This window comes from Hylobates moloch, unplaced genomic scaffold (genome assembly GCF_009828535.3).
Source record: "Hylobates moloch isolate HMO894 unplaced genomic scaffold, HMol_V3 SCAFFOLD_376, whole genome shotgun sequence".
NCBI lineage: Eukaryota > Metazoa > Chordata > Mammalia > Primates > Hylobatidae > Hylobates > Hylobates moloch.
In genome coordinates this window covers 5,041-24,009 of record NW_026652651.1, presented here as the reverse complement: position 1 = coordinate 24,009, position 18,969 = coordinate 5,041, and the positions used below count along the sequence as shown (strand labels likewise).

At 38.0% G+C, this 18,969-nt stretch overlaps 1 protein-coding gene across 1 annotated transcript; it reads left to right on the top strand.

Annotated features, from left to right (window-relative positions):
• Positions 1 to 3,618: 3,618 nt before the first annotated feature.
• On the top strand, positions 3,619 to 11,041 carry LOC116464292 (stromelysin-1). The gene is made up of 10 exons (XM_032147568.1): positions 3,619 to 3,723; positions 4,249 to 4,493; positions 4,586 to 4,734; positions 4,874 to 4,999; positions 6,554 to 6,718; positions 6,895 to 7,039; positions 7,904 to 8,037; positions 8,437 to 8,596; positions 9,750 to 9,853; positions 10,941 to 11,041. Exons 1-10 carry the CDS (start codon positions 3,619 to 3,621, stop codon positions 11,039 to 11,041), a joined length of 1,434 nt encoding a protein of 477 aa, XP_032003459.1.
• Positions 11,042 to 18,969: the final 7,928 nt, after the last annotated feature.

Here is an 18,969-nt window from a genome sequence, read left to right as displayed (position 1 = left end):
GAGTGCAGTGGCACTATCACAGCTCACTTCCAGGGCTCAAGTGATCCTCCTGCCTCAGCTTCCCAAATAGCTGGGACTACAGGTGTGCACTGCCACAAGTGGCTAATTATTTTTATTTTTTTGTGGAGCTGAGGTCTCCCTATGTTGCCTAGACAGATCTTCAACTTCTGGGCTCAAGCAATCCTCCCACCTCAGCCTCCCAAAGTGCTGGGGTTATAGGCAGGAGCCAGCATACCAGACCTATTTCTTATAGAATTAATTATGTAGGGGATTCTTTCCTTGGCTAGGTTATATTCCCTTTTTCCCTCCTTCCCTCCCTCCCTCCCTCCCTCCTTCCTTCCTTTCTTCCTTCCTTCCTCTCCCTCCTTCCCTTCCTTCCTTTCTTCTTTCTTTCCTGCTTTTAAATAGCTAGTTTGTTCACTTTTTTTTATTTAATTAAAATTTTCTAAACTTTATCTCCAAATCTACACTCTTAGTTTGGGTATTCTGAAGCCCTTGAGACTCAGACACTTGATAAATGAATGTATAGCTGAAATAATGATTGTGTCAGTTATCAGCTAGAGGTAGCAAGGATCCTGCACAATCATGTCTGATTAGTCATGGAGAAGTGTGACAAATAGGAAGACAAATGTGAAAAGTTACGAGATAGAATATTACCTGGGATCACTGCCAGTTTTTAAATCCAAGGATTAGACTGAACGTAAATTTAATTCTAAGCCTCTGATCCCTAGGAGGTCAGATTTATAAAACTAGCCATTATCTGACCCTTGTATTTATTTAATCATATAACAAATGATTGTTCTGTGGAACAGTCATTTTCGTTTCTTGCTGGAAATGCCCACTTTTTTCCGCTGGTATTCAGTTCCTCCCTCTACACCTGGAGTGTTTGCTCTCCTCCTCCTCTCACCTCCTCTTCCTCCCGCCCTCACCTCCTCTTCCTCCCCACTTCTCTTCTCCCTCCTTCTCCCTCCCTTCCTTCTTACACTCAGTTGCTCTTTAATTTTACCTATTCCTTCTCATTACGGCATTGGTTATTAAAACATACTCTACAAAATGCAATTTGACTATCTCATGCACGATTAGAAAACTACAAGATTAGTTTGAGTGTTATGCAGACATATGAATGAGGACTTCAATTATATATTAGAGAGACTTTAGATGATAGCTTGATCTTTTCTTGTGGAAATACAACTTTTTAAAAATTTAGTTTTTAGAGTATTTAGTATATATGACATGTAGAATCTGCAAATCTAGAAACATCTGCATGATTTGTGGATTTTTTGACTTTTAATTTACCTGTTTGACATTTGCTGTGAGCCTTTCACTCATAACTAATATATTATTAAATTCTCTAAGTAATTTTTGGTTACCTACTATGTATCAGATACCATGCTAAGTACTGGGAGTACAGAATCAAATGAGGCATGGTCCATACCTCCAAGTAGCTTACATTAGAATGAGAGAGACAGATAAACCATTTCACTACAGTTCAGTGTGGAAAATACAGTAGCAGAGGCAGGTACAAGGTACCATTGAACAATAATTAATGACTCTTCCTGGGACTTGGGAAACATCTTCCAGGGAAGTCATTGAAGCTGTTTTAAAATATGGCAAACTTTTGTATTTAGTTCAGGAACAGCATGGCCCATTTTGCCAATCACATCTTAACAGTTGGAAAAGCAAACATATTATCTATCAGGCTTTCCTCTAAACTTTAAATATGTTTTATAAGTTATAACTCCAGAGAAAATTTACAAAGGATAAACCTTAATCTAGAAGGAATTAGAGCTGCCACAGCTCCTACGCTTTTAACCTCTCAATATTTTATCTGTTGGGCTCCACTGTTTCTTCCTGGAATTCACATCACTGCCACCACTCTGTTCTCCTTGTCCTCATATCAGTGTGGCCAAATATTTTCCTTTATTTCAATCAGGACAAGACATGTTCTTTTTTCCCCCTCAAAGGAATGGAGAACCATAGGATACTAGTTTTAAAATGTCTTTAGGCCAGGTGCAGTGACCCATGTCTGTAATCCTAGCACTTTGAGAGGTTGAGGCAGGAGAATCACTTGAGCCCAGAGCTCGAAGCCAGCCTGGGCAACGTAGTGAAACCTCTGTCTCTATTTCTTAAATAAAATTTGAAAAAGTCTTTAGACAGAACTTAGTCTAAAAATGAAGGCTTCAATGTGATGTATAGCCCCCTGCCAAGTGGCTATCACCTGTGTGGGCATGTTCAGTCATAGGGACCTTATTGCCACAGAGAAATCCCTTTAAACTTATTGGGTAAAATCTCTCCAATGTTTATTAAGAAACACACAAAAAATAAAGCAAAGAAGAAAATGCAAAAGAGATGTAAATGAGAGGAAGCAAAATGGGCACTTATTAAAAGTCTAATAAATGCACATTCGCATCCATCATTCTACTGAGTTCTTACTCCCAAGATAGTCTCCCCTTTAGCAAACAAATAAGCAAGTCAGCAAAGAAAGAAAGAACAAACAAAATGTGATCAGGGAAGTGTTGAGGAGATGGATGGTGGCAGGTGGCAAAAGGACTATAAAAGTTTTACAAAATGTCTTCCTCTGAATATGTTTAGAGTCTTGCGTTCAAGGATTTATTACACACCAATAATGTGAGCAACACTTTACTTGACAAAGAAACAGAATAGAAAGGAAAGGAAGAAAACAGAAGAGCTTGAGGAGAGAATTTAGGATGGATTCTGTTCTTTAACTTCAAAGCATCTGCTAATTTGAATTTAGGGAGGAGGGGAAAAGATTGAAAGAGAATAAGACACGTATAGAAGACAAGGACAGAGAGAATTTCAGTCCAGTGAGCAATGTAATTCATTTCACTTCTACAACTATTTATGGAGCAGCTACATGGGCCCATCACCCATTAATAAATTGGGTACAGAATTAAAACCAACCCAAAGGGAATATACTTCCTTCTTTTTCACAGACCCTCTTTGTTCTATACTGCCCATGAGGTTTTCCTCCTCAAGAACCAGCAAATCCAGCCACAGTCAATAGCAGGCATTACAAATCAGATTCAAAAAAATAAATCACCCCTTCTAAATTTCTTCTAGATATTATCTTCTATGTTTTGAGTACAATTGTATATAGTACAGACTATAGCTATATATGTACACTTTCCACTTACATCTTTTATTTGCTTTTATAATGTCTTTCTTAAAATAAAACTGCTTTTAGAAGTTCTGCACAATTCTGATTTTTACCAAGTCAACCTACTTCTTCTCTCAAAAACACAAACATAAATTGTCTAGTGAATTCCAGTCAATTTTTCCAGAAGAAAAAAAATGCTCCAGTTTTCTCCTCTACCAAGACAGGAAGCACTTCCTGGAGATTAATCACTATGTTGCCTTGCAAAATTGGGAAGGTTGAGAGAAATTAGTAAAGTAGGTTGTATCATCCTACTTTGAATTTGGAATTTTTGGAAATGGTCCTGCTGCCATTTGGATGAAAGCAAGGATGAGTCAAGCTGCGGGTGATCCAAACAAACACTGTCACTCTTTAAAAGCTGGGCTCCCGAGGTTGGACCTACAAGGAAGCAGGCAAGACAGCAAGGCACAGAGACAACTTAGAGCTAAGTAAAGCCAGTGGAAATGAAGAGTCTTCCAATCCTACTGTTGCTGTGCGTGGCAGTTTGCTCAGCCTATCCGTTGGATGGAGCTGCAAGGGGTGAGGACACCAGCATGAACCTTGTTCAGGTAATTAACACTAACTGACCTGGCCAGGTGGGGAGCTTCCACAGTAAGCTCAAACCATTCCGTGTGTCTTAAAACCCACATAGAATGCTTGAGCTTACTGTGTAGGAACAGTTCAAGAATAGAGTTTTAGAGTGTTGGAAGTGGAAAAGGTCTCATTATCACACCATTTGGGCTTCTCCTCTTATGTAGGAAGAAACAAAGGCCAGAAATGTTAGGTGTTTTCTTAAGATCACACAACACCATAGCAGTAGCAGCACTGGGGCTTAAGGCACATGAATAACAAGTGGAGAGTGGATGAACCATATCTTGCTTTGGAACAGCTTCAGTTTTGTTTTTTTTTAATGCAACATAATTTTAGCTAAATATGTTGCTAGTATCATATTATAAAATTTGGCATTATTTCAGCAAACTAGAGAAATACTCCAAATAGATTAAGAAAAGTGAGCAACTGCAAAAACTTATTATAAATAGATAGCTACAGTAAAAATTGTAAGAATGATCTAAAAACTATACTTATTCTGTTAGAAATATCTAGAAAACTACTACGACCTCGAAAAAGATGTGAAACAGTTTGTTAGGAGAAAGGACAGTGGTCCTGTTGTTAAAAAAATCCGAGAAATGCAGAAGTTCCTTGGGTTGGAGGTGACGGGGAAGCTGGACTCTGACACTCTGGAGGTGATGCGCAAGCCCAGGTGTGGAGTTCCTGACGTTGGTCAATTCAGAACCTTTCCTGGCATCCCAAAGTGGAGGAAAACCCACCTTACATACAGGTAATGGTTCAGAGAGGTTTTCACATAAGATTGGAATTTTATAAACTATATCACAGGAGAAAATAGCATCCGCTTCAATTTTTCTCCTACAGGATTGTGAATTATACACCAGATTTGCCAAAAGATGCTGTTGATTCTGCCATTGAGAAAGCTCTGAAAGTCTGGGAAGAGGTGACTCCACTCACATTCTCCAGGCTATATGAAGGAGAGGCTGATATAATGATCTCTTTTGCAGTTAGAGGTAAAAAAAAAAAAAAAAAGCAAAACAAAACAAAAAATACGTGAAGCATATCCATTCATCTATCTGGTCGTGGTGTACTGGAGAAGGCCCAAAACAGATCCTCATTACATATCTTTCCAATAAATTTTTTTCCTACTAGAACATGGAGACTTTTACCCTTTTGATGGACCTGGAAATGTTTTGGCCCATGCCTATGCCCCTGGGCCAGGGATTAATGGAGATGCCCACTTTGATGATGATGAACAATGGACAAAGGATACAACAGGTTAGTTACACATCTCTCAGAATGATTTTGGCATTAATTTTTTTGTATGTAGAAATCTCTTAATAACCAAGAATGCTCAAGAAATGAGATGTTCTGGATTTTCCAGTGGATCAGAGATCAGCAGAATATATTTTTGTTTTAATTATTATTGAAAATATTTTCAGATGCTTTAACAGTTTTCCTACATTGGTAAGCACAATATAGGAAATATCATTAAGTATTTCTTTAATGACTGTGGATCTTTGTGATCTAGGGGTAACCATTATTAAGAAAAATTTCTCATATCAAAATGCAAACATTCAAGGGATAGTATATTGCACTGAATCTACATTAAAATGTGCTCTGGATGTTGCTTATGTAATTTCCTCCATTTATTTCTTTACTCTTCAAACCAGAAATCAGAATTAAATTTCAGAAACTGAGATTCTCTTTTTTTTTTTTCTGGCTGAGGCATTATTTTAGTACTTTTAGGTTAAAAGAAAATTATGGGCTCGTTCTGAAGGAAAAGACTAACTCTCAAATACAACGTTCAAACTGTTTAGGTAGAAGAATGTTGCTCAGTTTGTAACTGCATATTTTGGGGAATGACATCCAAAGTTTTCCAAAAAATCAGCTAAAACAATTAACACTACTTCTAAAAAAATAGAAAAACAATTAATACTATGTCTGAGCTTTAACAGGGATTTATAATGAAAATGTAAACCTCTGTAGGACGTACAAATGTGAGTTTAGTCCTGGATAAAATTCTTGATTTGGTTAACGAATTCTTGTAAAGAAACCTTCCTGTAAACTCTCAAATGAGATTGTTCCTAGCATCACAAGTTACACAAGTAATACTAGCAAAAGTAATGTAGATTTACTTACTATATTGATCATAATTACCCAATGCCTCCCAATTTTAGCATTACGGGTGTTTTTAAAAAATGGAGGAAAAAATTTTAAATAAAGCCAGTGTTTATGTATTCTAAATCTGTTGTGTGACAAATGCTAGACATGATTGGGCATACTGTGTTTTAAACCAATTTTGCAAGTCCTATGACATATATCTTTATTCATGTTTTTGGTCTCAACATGTACTTCATGATGATGAGGCTGAGACATTATGAATTAATATGAATATAGTTTCCTTTAACTGAGACTGCAAATGGCAAATGTAAATATATTAAAACAGTGTTTAGCTTTGCATTGACAAATGAAGGTAAATATTTGATACGCTAAACAAGTGGGTTCATTCCATTCCTGAGTACAAGAAAAGGGACGTAGTTCTTCTGGAGTTAATATGCTCGTGAGGCTGGGGGTGGGTTTGGGGCTGTGGGGGGCAAGTGGATGTAACTGGGAAATCAATCTCAAAGATTGATTTCAGGTATGAGTTTTAAAATACACTTAGCTTTCCATTAAGTGTGTAATTAGTCAATTGTTCAATTAACCAACAAACGAGGTGTAAAAGGCCCTGTGTGGTTCCAAGAAGTAAAATCCAATACAATGCACAGCAGACCTGTATAATGTACACGTATTTAAAAAATAAGTAACTATTGTTTTTGATTTCTTAAATAGGGACCAATTTATTCCTCGTTGCTGCTCATGAAATTGGCCACTCCCTGGGTCTCTTTCACTCAGCCAACACTGAAGCTTTGATGTACCCACTCTACCACTCACTCACAGACCTGACTCGGTTCCGCCTGTCTCAAGATGATATAAATGGCATTCAGTCCCTCTATGGTGAGTGACACTGGGGAAATCAGCCATTGTAGTTTTGCAACGATGGTCTTCAGAAGAGCTTTCAAATGCTACATAAAGTATTTATGATTTAGTTCAAAGCACCGTGAGAATGTTTGGAAAGCATACAAATGGGCATATATTGAAACATATCACATTTCCCCTAATGTTCCCTTTAGGACCTCCCCCTGACTCCCCTGAGACCCCCCTGGTACCCACGGAACCTATCCCTCCAGAACCTGGGACGCCAGCCAAGTGTGATCCTGCTTTGTCCTTTGATGCCGTCAGCACTCTGAGGGGAGAAATCCTGATCTTTAAAGACAGGTCAGGTTGAAAAATTATATTTTCCTACCATTTTAATCTACAATGCTTAGAAAGGAAAACACGCAGAAACTTGATAGAGATTCTTAAACATTTAAAACAAAAACGTTTCTTCTGGGCTTGGAATCATTTAGATCTGGTGCTGCCTTTTCCCACATTTTCCTAAAATTGTCAGGTTCCTTTTTGAAGGCACAGGCTGATCTGGTTCTTATCTTCTAATTGCTGTTTCCAAATGTCTTAAGTCATGGTTACTTTTCAAAAGGCATGAGTAGATCTTTCGAATAATAATTTTATTTTTACTTCCTTTAAAAATGACATCAGGATCAACATTACATTTAATCAAGTAATTTACTTACTGATGGATCAATATGCACACGACAAACATTCAAAGAGCACAAATGAGAAGAAAATTAAAAATTTTAGTTCCCAGTTCTCCCTGTATTCATCCAGAGTCAAGACCTTTTGTGCATCCTTCCAGAATCTTTCTACACACATACAAGAATATATTTATACAGCACATACACGTATACACACACTGCCTAGCTTTTGGAAGAGGGTATAGCACACACACTGTTTTGCACACATTGCAGGTAATTAAAGTTTATGCTGGGCTAATTCATTTGCACGATAGAATAATTTTTCTTTCATAGAAAACATTACTCTGGAAATCTATGACAGGAGACTCACTGCAGTCTTCTGAAGAAAAAGGAAAGAAATTTTCTAATGGCAGTATACCTGATTTCTATCTGTCATCTAGCCTAGAAGATGAGAGAATGGGGGAAGCTGGGTGAGGCAAGATGGTGAGGAAAATATTCTAAAGGTGAAAGACTGTTTTTCAATTTACATTTCTTTTTACATATATTTTAGGCACTTTTGGCGCAAATCCCTCAGGAAGCTTGAACCTGAATTGTATTTGATCTCTTCATTTTGGCCATCTCTTCCTTCAGGCGTGGATGCCGCATATGAAGTTACTAGCAAGGACCTTGTTTTCGTCTTTAAAGGTAATTATTGTATCATCATTTGTTTAACTTGCCAAAGTAAACCCTCTCATAAGAAACTGAACAACACTTTAATTTTCCCTACTACAAGTTCTGACTAGTACAGTAGTTAAAGGTAATGAAGAAATAACCAGGGCTGATATCATTGTATTTATATTTTATAGATGATAAAAATAAAGACAAGAAGATAAATTACCCAGAGTTGTAAATTCTCTCATTTGACCTTAGATCATTCATTCAGTCTGCAAATTTTTGTGAAAAGCCCACTGTGAGCTGGTGACTAAATCTAAAATTTGGGCTACTACTTTACCATGAAAATCAAAGATGCTAAAGCGTATTTCTAAAGCTAAAGGGCTTAACTGTTATAGTTCAATATGACTGTGAATTATTTATATTTAACAGGAAATCAATTCTGGGCCATCAGAGGAAATGAGGTACAAGCTGGATACCCAAGAGGCATCCATACCCTAGGTTTCCCTCCAACCGTTAGAAAAATCGATGCAGCCATTTCTGATAAGGAAAAGAAGAAAACATATTTCTTTGTAGAGGACAAATACTGGAGGTGAGATGCAAGAGAAACGACTTTGTATGGAGCCTAATTAGGGAAATTAGTTTCTTTTTCTAAGGAAATCCCCCACCCCAACCTTAGGCCTGCTTCTCTCTTAGTAGGAAGGATGGGACTTCAGACAACTGTGGGAAAGTTCTTACTTTAAAACAGCAGCACCTTAGGCTCTCCTGCTTTCAGTCCCAAGTGCAGTTGGCTGGTGCTTCCCTTGGTGCTGTCGCCCCACCTGCCTGCCTGGAGCCCCCTCTTCTCTCCTCAACCTATTCAAATCCTGCCCAGCCTTCAAGTCCTGGCTCAAGTCTCATCACCTCCATGCAGCTTTCTCTCGTGGACTTTAGACCCATTGGGAAAATGTTCTGAGAACCCAGACCACAATTTAGCATTCTCTTCCCATTGTCTTATAGTTTGGCTCACTGTCTCACTGTGTGTTTGTCACTGTCTCATTGTGTGTTTGTTTTGTCTTCCTAACACTACTATATGATTTTCGAGGGCTACCTCGAACCTCACCCATTTGTTACCTCTACCTGATAATGATGGCACATTTAAGAGATGACGATCAATAGCAGTCCAGTTTATGGATACAACCCAACACTCACAGACAGGTTGATTCCTGGGTCATTTGGCCAGACTTTGAGACATCAAGGCCGACCATCTGCTATCCAGCCAATGGGCTAAAAACACACTTACTGTGCTTTGCTTCTAATCCTAATCCCTTTTCCCAGGAGGCCACCATAGAAGACTTAGATGTGCAGGGGAGGGGATGGCAGGTATATATGGGCCAATTGTGGTAGGGAATTAAAATTGCATTTTAGATATTGATTCAATTCACTTTATATATATGTTCACACTTTCATGTCTTTGTGACAGAAAGCTGATTAAGGTTCTTTCTGTCCAGGCTTAAGAAATATGATGACAAACAGCATGTGCTACATACAGCAGGATGCTGCCCCTGTTCCGGATGGAGATATGGCTTTCAGAACTCTTTGCAGTACCATTAAAGTCACATATTTCTATAGTCCCAAATATGCTTGGCATTTATTTGCAGTACTTATAAAGTTTAGTAAAATTCCACATTAAACCTAACATGATCTAAGATGTTTGGTAACATGGCCTCTATGCAATGCTGAGCTGTTTCTTTTACTTGGTACAGATTTGATGAGAAGAGAAATTCCATGGAGCCAGGCTTTCCCAAGCAAATAGCTGAAGACTTTCCAGGGATTGACTCAAAGATTGATGCTGTTTTTGAAGAATTTGGTAAGAGGATACTTACTGTGTTGGCCATAGAGCACTTGAAACATTTTATGATATCAGAGGGAAGAGGAGCATTGAAACTTTTTAATAACAAGTGTTTCTTAGGGCCAGTTCCCTCCTCAAAATTTTGATTCACCTACGTTTGTACTCATTACAGAACTACTTCACAAAATAACTTGTTTGGAACCATAAAGATAATTACACAAATCTCGCTACTTTATCTTATACATGCATATAAAACCGTGCATATAAAATCAAAGTACTCGAGTGTCACTTACTCACATCTCGAGCTAACAAGTGAAGTCAAGCTCGACTTTCAGATTACCATGTTAGCATAAAAATCCCATCAAGTGGTGTGGCCAGGTTTAATATTGGTTAGCTGGCCTTCTCCTCCACCCCATCTTATTGCTGCTACTAATTCCCAGGGAGATATTTTGTCTGTCTTTCCTGAGTTGTCAGTCATTGCCCATGCCAGTCATTTGCAAATACTTACCTTTCCATGTGCCCAAAGTTTAAAAAAAAAAAAAGATTTTGTTTTCTACTCAAGGTAAGTAAGTGGAGGCTGATGATCTTTATTGAAAGGTAACCTGATCACCATGTTTGCAGAGCACTAAAGGGTCCTCTGGTGTTTTGAAATAGTTGCTGTGCTTCCTAGGCTGCAATGCAGGGAAAAGGGAGGAGGATTTTTGGGGAAGAAAGAAATAGGTGATTAGAGTTTCCAAGCAAGTGGAGAATTTATCTGATCGGAAGCAGAATAACCTTGTAACCTGGAACCTGTCTCTTGTCAGACAGAGCTGGCATGGAGTGCTGTCTCCATCCTTCCTTGCTGAGTAACCTTGAGGAAGCATCAAAATCTGTCTAAACCTCAACTTGCTCAATCTGTAACTGGAGTTAGACATACAACCTCATAGAGTTGTTGCAGAAATAAATGAAAATAAATTCACGTAACAAGCTTGGCATAGTCCCTGACATAAAGTAAAATTCTATAAACACTTTCTATTTTTAGTTCTCTATGATTCTGAGTTTTGTATATTGTCAAATGTCTTTATTTGGAAAAATATCTTACTATTTCCCTTGTCTGTATTTGCAGGGTTTTTTTATTTCTTTACTGGATCTTCACAGTTGGAGTTTGACCCAAATGCAAAGAAAGTGACGCACACTTTGAAGAGTAACAGCTGGCTTAATTGTTGAACGAGATATGTAGAAGGCACAATATGGGCACTTTAAAGGAAGCTAATAATTCTTCACCTAAGTCTCTGTGAATTGAAATGTTCGTTTTCTCCTGCCTGTGCTGTGACTCAAGTCACACTCAAGGGAACTTGAGCGTGAACTCTGTATGTTGCCGGTCATTTTTATGTGATTACAGGGCATTCAAATGGGCTGCTGCTTAGCTTGCACCTTGTCACATGGAGTGATCTTTCTCAAGAGAAGGGGAAGTACTTGTGTGCAACAGACAGGTGACTGTATCTATGTAGACTATTTGCTTATTTAATAAAGATGATTTGTCAGTTATTTTATCTTATTGTTGTGTTTGTTTGTTTCAAGGGCAAGTTGTTCTCATAATTTGGGCACATTATGGGCTGAGCATGCTCAGCCAGTAGACAAGAGTCTCCATGGCTTGGGGTTCACCATGGGTTCCAGAACTGCAGAGAATCTACCACTTGCCCTCCTCATGAGCCCTGCAAACAGGATGCTTATTTCTACCACCTAGATATTTTATGTGTCCTGACATACCTAAGGCAAAAAATCTAGAGGGGTTGTGGCATTGTAGAGCAGGCTCTAGGAAAAACTGTGAAGGGAATCCTGTAATTATAGCAAATTGCCTCATTTGCACACCTCATTTTACAGGGTGAGGAAATCAAACTTGTTTTTCATATTTTCCTTTTACTTATAAGTTCCCTCAGTACATGTCCCTCCCCTGACCTAGCAAGCAAACTTCCTCATATCTACCCAATTCACATGGTAAAATATACTCTTGTACTCGTTTTGTATCTGCCTGTGCCTGGAGGTAAATGCCCATTGGCAAATGATGATTCTAACATTGGTTTATCATCCATAAGTAATGTCTCTAGCACAATGCCTGGTACATGGTAAGAGCTCATTCCATTTTTAACTTATCCATTCATCTGAGAGTAATTTACAAATCATATTCCACATGCCAGGCATTATGCTAGGTTGCAGGCGTAAGAACTTGAAAATAATGGACACAGCCCCCTGCCCTCATTGAGATTATAATCCAGCAAAAAGAACACATGCAGATAACCACATGTGTGGTTGCAAATATAAATATGCAACTGTAAATTTCATGAGAGTTATAAAGGGAAAAAAATAATAGGAGGATCTATTTTGAACCAGATGGTTTTAGAAGAACTTTTGAGGGAATGGCACTGAAGGAGGTTTTGAAAGGAGGTGTGGAGACTAAGTGGGGAGATGATGGCTTGGACCACATGGGCACACTGGAGAGTTAGGAATGAGAGTAGACTCTATAGATATGAGATAGATAACAGAACTCGGTGATGGATTAGATATGCAATTTGAGAGAAAAGGAAATGTTCAAAGTAAATCCTAGGTAGCTTGCTTGAGCATAACAGCTGATGGTGACGGCATTTACTGAGGTGGGGAAAGACTTGGAGAGAAGAAAGTTTGTGAAGGAAGGGCAAGAGTTAGGATGAATTTTTTATGTTTGCCCATTTTTGAAATGTGTTGGAGAAATTCAAGCACCCATGAGCTAAAGGAATCTGAAATGCAAAAGAGACACACACATATATATGAAACATATATGTATATGGAAGGTTTCAACATTGAGATTATTCTTAAAGCCAGAAGTATGGGAGAGATCATATGGGGAGAGTTTAAGATAAAACTAATGAATAGCAACATTTGGTCAAAATTTACAGCATTTCTTTATTTTTAAAATTACCTAATTTTATTTATTTCTAATAGGTACTACCTTAGCCACAACACAAAATCCAAAAGTTAAAAGACATTATGCAATATAAACAATTTTCCTCCCACCCCTGTTTCCAACATCTAACTCCTTTTCTCAGAGGTAACCAAGCAGATCTTTCTTGAATCCTTCCAGAGCTATTTTACGCATACCAAGCATTAATATAATCTTTCAAAATAAAAATGGTACCATGCAAAATTACACTGTCTTGCTCTTTGATTTCTTTCACTTAATATATCTTGGCAGCTATTCCACATTAGTACATGTAGAATTGCTTTATTCAATCTTTTTCTTTCTTTAGGTGCACTTAATTTAATATCAAGAACACAATACAAAAGGCCCAAATACAATGAAAAAACACATTTGTCCATTAACACCAATGATAATGCTCTTTTAGCACATGCCTGCTGAATGGAATGGGGATTTAATGAAGTTCACTCCTGAAAAAAATAACCCAGTGAGTCTCACCACAGCCAACATCCTTAACCAATCTGGTTGTGAAATGAGTGTTTATAATGCTTCAAACAGCTTAAACCTGAAGTTTGATACCACACCTTCATGTTTGCACAGTTCTCAATAAGATTATCTACAGTATTTACAACCATTCAAAGGCAAACCGTTGATTAAAACCACATTCATTTAAGACTCAATAATTCCCATAAATAGGCACAATTATTATGTATCAATAAAAAAGAATCAAGTAATATAGAGCCTCAAATTAAATGGTTAAATATATGAACTACTTACACTGACAACTAATATTTGATTTTCTGTGTCTATTTAAGGTTGGTTCTTAGCAAATAATCCCTTTAAAGGCAAAATTCACCTTATTTGAGTTTTGACCCAGCATTTCAACAACAATGATTAAGTCCACAGTCTTACTGGCAAAATCAGTATGTTGAAAAGTCCTCATTTAACGTCTAGACAAGTTCTTGGAAACTGTGATTTTAAGCAAAGGGATGCATAAGGAAACTATTGTTACCATAGGCTAATTGATACAAACAAGAGTGAAATTTCTGTGGCATATTTCTAAGTCACAAAAACATCACCAAACATCTAAATAAAGACCAAAACACTTCTAAATAGTAAACACTGTAGGCCCAGCACAGTGGCTGACGCCTGTAAACTCAGCACTTTGGGAGGTCAAGAAGGGCAGATCACTTGAGGTCAGGAGTTCAAGACAAGCCTGGCCAACATGGTGAAACCCTGTCTCTACTAAAAATACAAAAATTAGCAAGACATGGTGGCATATGCCTGTAATTCCAGCTACTCAGGAAGCTGAGGCAGGAAAATCATTTGAACAAGGGAGGCAGAGGCTGCAGTGAGCCAAGATCACGCCACTGCACTCCAGCCTGGGCGACAATGAGACTCTGTCTCAAAAAAAAAAGAAAAGAAAAGAAAAAGTAAACGTTGAAATAAATGTGAGTTATGCATACATTTAAGAAAAATTAATAAAAAACAAGTGAGATAATTATTTACCTTCTTGTTCCAGTTCAGAGTGTTGAGTGGCTGGAGCCCATCCTGGCAGTGCTCAGGCCAGCCCTGGATAGGACTCCATTCCATCATCGCAGGGCGCGCTCACATCCACTCACACTCACCAGACTGCGACCATGTAGACAAGCCAGTGAGCCTCATGTGCACAGCTGTGGGACGTGGGAGGAAACCAAGTACCCAGAGAAAATCCGCAAAGACAAAGGGAGATCTTGAAAACTCCACACAGACCATGGCCCTGACCGGAAATGGATTTTTTTTCTGTTCGACGTCATAACTAACCCATGTTATTTGAGGACCTGCTGTTTAGAGTTTCTAAGTCACTATGCTCAGGGGTAAGAGCAATGCATAGTCCATTTTCCATTTTACTGGAATTTATGTTCAATTCATGATTTAAAGTCTCCGGGTTTTCATTTCTCCAAACTGTCCAAAGACATTGTGTGCCTTAGGACCTTGTTTCTCCCTCAATTGCTTCAAACAGAAACATTTCTCAAGTATCTACATGTTCCCAAAGAGGAATTCTTCAGAGGTGGCCACTTCTTTGGGATGGTGCAAGTCTAACAGGCCTCTGAAGCAAAGCGGATGGGGAGGGAAAGAACTGAAGTGCAAGGTTCACTGGTAAGTTTCACATTAACCATTAGGAGCTGGGGAGTATAAGAATGTGCTTTTTTTCTTTCCTCTCAAAAAGTCTGAGTGTTGGTGTAGAAACGTGTACTTGGCTGTCCCCCCAGTAACTTTCGAGTAGTGGGACTGTCAGGGAAGCCTTGACTGAGAATATGACTGGAGAGTTTACCTACCAGGCGTAAACTTCCAGGCACTCTGTTCATTTTGGGCTTGTTGCAGTTTGTCTTCAGTCAGGGCCAGATCACCTTTCAGTTTTAGGAAAACAAGTTGATGGCTCGGTCTACCATTGTTGATCGGGCCACGCTGGGCCACAGATTTGCTGGAGGTACTAAATTCGGGTAGGGCGCCTCGTATCTCCTGCCTCTTGTCTGCTAGTCGCATCGCAAGGACGTTTTCCCCGCGCAGACTCTTGCTGCTGTTGCTTTAGTTTTCACTGAGGTTAAGGTCAGCGTTCTTGCCTCCAAAGCTTGCGCATGTGTTTCATATTGTTTCCATTTTAGAATTCATTTATCTCGTGCCATCCGTTTGAAGTTTCGCTCAGTCTAACCCTTTGGGGAAGAGGGTTTTTTGTTGGTCATCTTGAATCCGAAGAGTCGCCTTCCAGATGCGGCCATGGTCACCCACCGCCAGCCTCACCAGGGAGGAAAGGAGAGGGGGCAGGTCGCCAGCGGAGCCCGATTCGTCGGACCTCGCCCTGGCTCTTCCCCGGAGTTTGGCGCCCCTCCGCGGCCACGGGACTCTGCGAGCTCCTGCTTATTGCACCAGCTGCGCTCAAAGGAAGAAATACCCAGCTTATTCAGTGCCCTACTGGTGATTCAATAAATACATTTATACATTAAATAAATGCAAAAGCCAAATAAATAAAATGTTAAAATAACAAAAAATAAAATTAATTTGAAATAAGTGTAAATATTAAAAGAAAATAATTTTATAACATTTGAATATATTTATATAATATTTAAAATTAAAATATATTTAAGATAAAAATAATAAAACAAATCAAATAAAATTGTGTGCATCAGTAGATTATTTTCAGTATTCAGTGTATCAGTAGCCTATTTTTTAATATTTTGCTGTGATATCCAACGCTACAATGAATATCCTCAAGCACACTTACATATTGGATGGAAAGTCTAACCTTCAAAGGCTGAGCAGAGATAGAGGAGCAGGAAAACTATGTGTTGGATTCTCCAACACGAGGGCCACTGATGCTCTTTATAACAGCAGCGTTGGTGAAGCGACGGAGCTGAATTCTGATTGAAGCTGGTAGAAAAGTTAGCAAGTTAGGTAGGGCGTTTTGGGCTATAGGTAGCAGAAAATCTCAGCTGATTTAAAAATAAGGAATTTTCTGGTTCATATTAATGAAAAGTACAGCACTAAGGCAGGTTTTAGTTTCGGCACGATCAGAGTTCTGGCTCCATCACTTTGCGATTATTTTGATTCTGTCCTTGTGTCAGTTTTACCTTGAGGCTGGCTTTCCTCACGGCAGCAACACAGCTATGTTGTTTAGTGTCCAGGCAACGCACCTTCTTAAATCACCACCTTCAAACATGAAAGGACAGTTCTGAGTGTCTTCCTGTTGGGACCATCCCTTACCATATGGTCATCCTAGACCAATCGCCGAGGCAAGGGGGATCAATCGATTTCACTGCAGTCATGTTTTTGTTACACAGTGAGGTGAAGGAAAGACATTGAGTCACCAATCTCTGTCCATCTACTACAAAGACAAACTGGAATGGGAGAAAGTCGAAATAACAGATGCAAATAATTCTTAGGAGATGTTGTGCTGAGAAGGAAGTGGAAAATATTTTCTCTGTGCTGTCAGACCTGATTCATAGTTCTTATGCATGTCTTAACTGTTAGGCTGGTGGTTGATCTCAATAATGCAGAAATATAAGTTTAGAGTAATTCAGTAGCATTGCCATAATCACATAGCAAGTACATAGCCAGGATCCAATTTCATATCCTTCTGGATTCAAAGATCATGTTCTTGTTTTGTCTAGGGACCCAGACAATAAATCAGCCTGGTTGCATTATCTTTTTAGTTTTGACTCCATTGTAAACTAGGGATTCTGCAGTGTCATACGGCATGACCACATTGGGGCTGGTTCTTCCTCAATTCTGCAGTTTAATATCCTCACAGCCCAAAGGCCAGGGTTCTTTTGAGTCTGATATCTAGCCCTGCTAAATTTCTTTGTGCTGTCCTAAATTGTAATGAACAATGGAGAACCTCACACCAGCTACTTGTCTGTGAATTTCCCCAAGCAATCTTGTTCCAGAAATGTTTGTTTGTTCCAGGTATGTATTTTTGTGCTGACAAGCCTTTCACCTAAATTTGACACTGACCAGAGGCTAAGCCCCAGGGACCAGACATGTAGCCCATGTCAGGACAAGACCAGCCCTAATGGTGACTGATGCTGAATCCCAGAATGATGTTTGATAGCTGGCTCAATTCCTCTTGCTTCAGGCAGGTTTATTGGAGTACGTTTGCATTTACAGGAAATCATGTAGTGACACTAGACTGGGGGAGGGACACTAGACTGGGGGGCAGGGGAGGAAAGCAGAAGCTGGGAATCTGGTTTGGACTCAGCAATAAACCAACAGAAATATGGGTTTGACACAAATGAGAACATAAACGATAAAGTACAGAATCTCACCAGTTAGTGAGCAGATGGGTTATAATGGCAGAAGCATTTAAGAAGCCTATTATCACAAATCAAGCAATATGGAGATTAGCGGTGATCCTATTGTGAAGGAGCACAGTGGGAAGAGTGCATTGAAGCTACTCAGATCTGGCAGGAATAACTTGTGGAAGCAGTTTTGTGTAAAATTGAAGAAGCTGGCAGGGTTTAATTATGAGAAAAAGTCCAGCTTGCTAACCTGGGATTTGGGTAGAATCATTCTGGAAGCAGCACAAACATCCTTTGCCTTGATTTATAATCACTGATAATAATCTGTGTGTAAAACTTTAGTGGCTGTAGCGGACCTAAAATAGTAATTATCTTTTCTTTGGTTGGGAGCAAATTAGCTACTTCTGGAAGGAATATATGTATGTACATTTTATATATAATGTATATTATACATAATGTATGTAATGTATATTATACAAAATATATTATACAATATAATCTAATATAATATATGAAAATCTATTACATTATACATAATGTATATTATGCATAATGTACATAATGTATATTATGCATAATGTACATAATGTATATTATGCACAATGCACATAATGTTTATTATGCATAATGTACATAATGTTTATTATACACAATGTATATTGTATATAATTATATATACTATATAACATTTATGTGTATTACATATTTATACAATGTAGATCATATATAATGTATGTTATGTATAATATATATTTAATAGAGAATGAATACAAGCGAGACTTTTGTTTAATGAATGTTATTATGCTGTGTAATGTTTTGCAGTCACTGCTATTTTGAAAGTTTTCTGTTTTTAAGGTGTTTGAAAAGTGTATGAGAATTTGAGTTAAGTGAGTCAATTGATTGATTTATTAGATTACTAAGCATTACTTAAGTATTTAGAAGTATCTGGCTTGTTGAGTTTTAAGTCTGCATAATAGACTTGCATTATCTGAAAAAATTAACTACATTGAAATTGTAATTATGATTTGAAGTGTTGATGAAAATATTACTTATGAATTCAAATAGCATTAAATGATTAAGGATAATTTATTATTTTTACTGTACAAATCAATAAATATTAATCAAAGCTAGTGAAAATGATTATACTCATTTTTATACGAATATACTAGATTAATAAACAAGATTAGAAAGCTGAACTTAAAATATTAAGAAAACTTAGGATTTAGCTCTTTAATAAATGGAATATTATTATAATAAAAGTAAAACTCTAAGTATTAACAGGCATGCAAAAAAGGCCCCCTTAGACATTAGCAAATCCAACAGAAAGGCTAACGTATATTACTATTGCTATCTTAACACAGAAGGGAAACAAATACTTTATATATACTATCTCATTTAATTCTCACCTATGAAGAAGATATTATTAA

Coding starts and splice junctions, on each gene's coding strand:
- LOC116464292 (XM_032147568.1), top strand. CDS start 3,619: ATGAAGAGTCTTCCAATCCTACTGTTGCTGTGCGTGGCAGTTTGCTCA. Junction 5,000..6,553: donor ATGGACAAAGGATACAACAG/GTTAGTTACACA, acceptor TTTCTTAAATAG/GGACCAATTTATTCCTCGTT. Junction 6,719..6,894: donor TGGCATTCAGTCCCTCTATG/GTGAGTGACACT, acceptor TGTTCCCTTTAG/GACCTCCCCCTGACTCCCCT.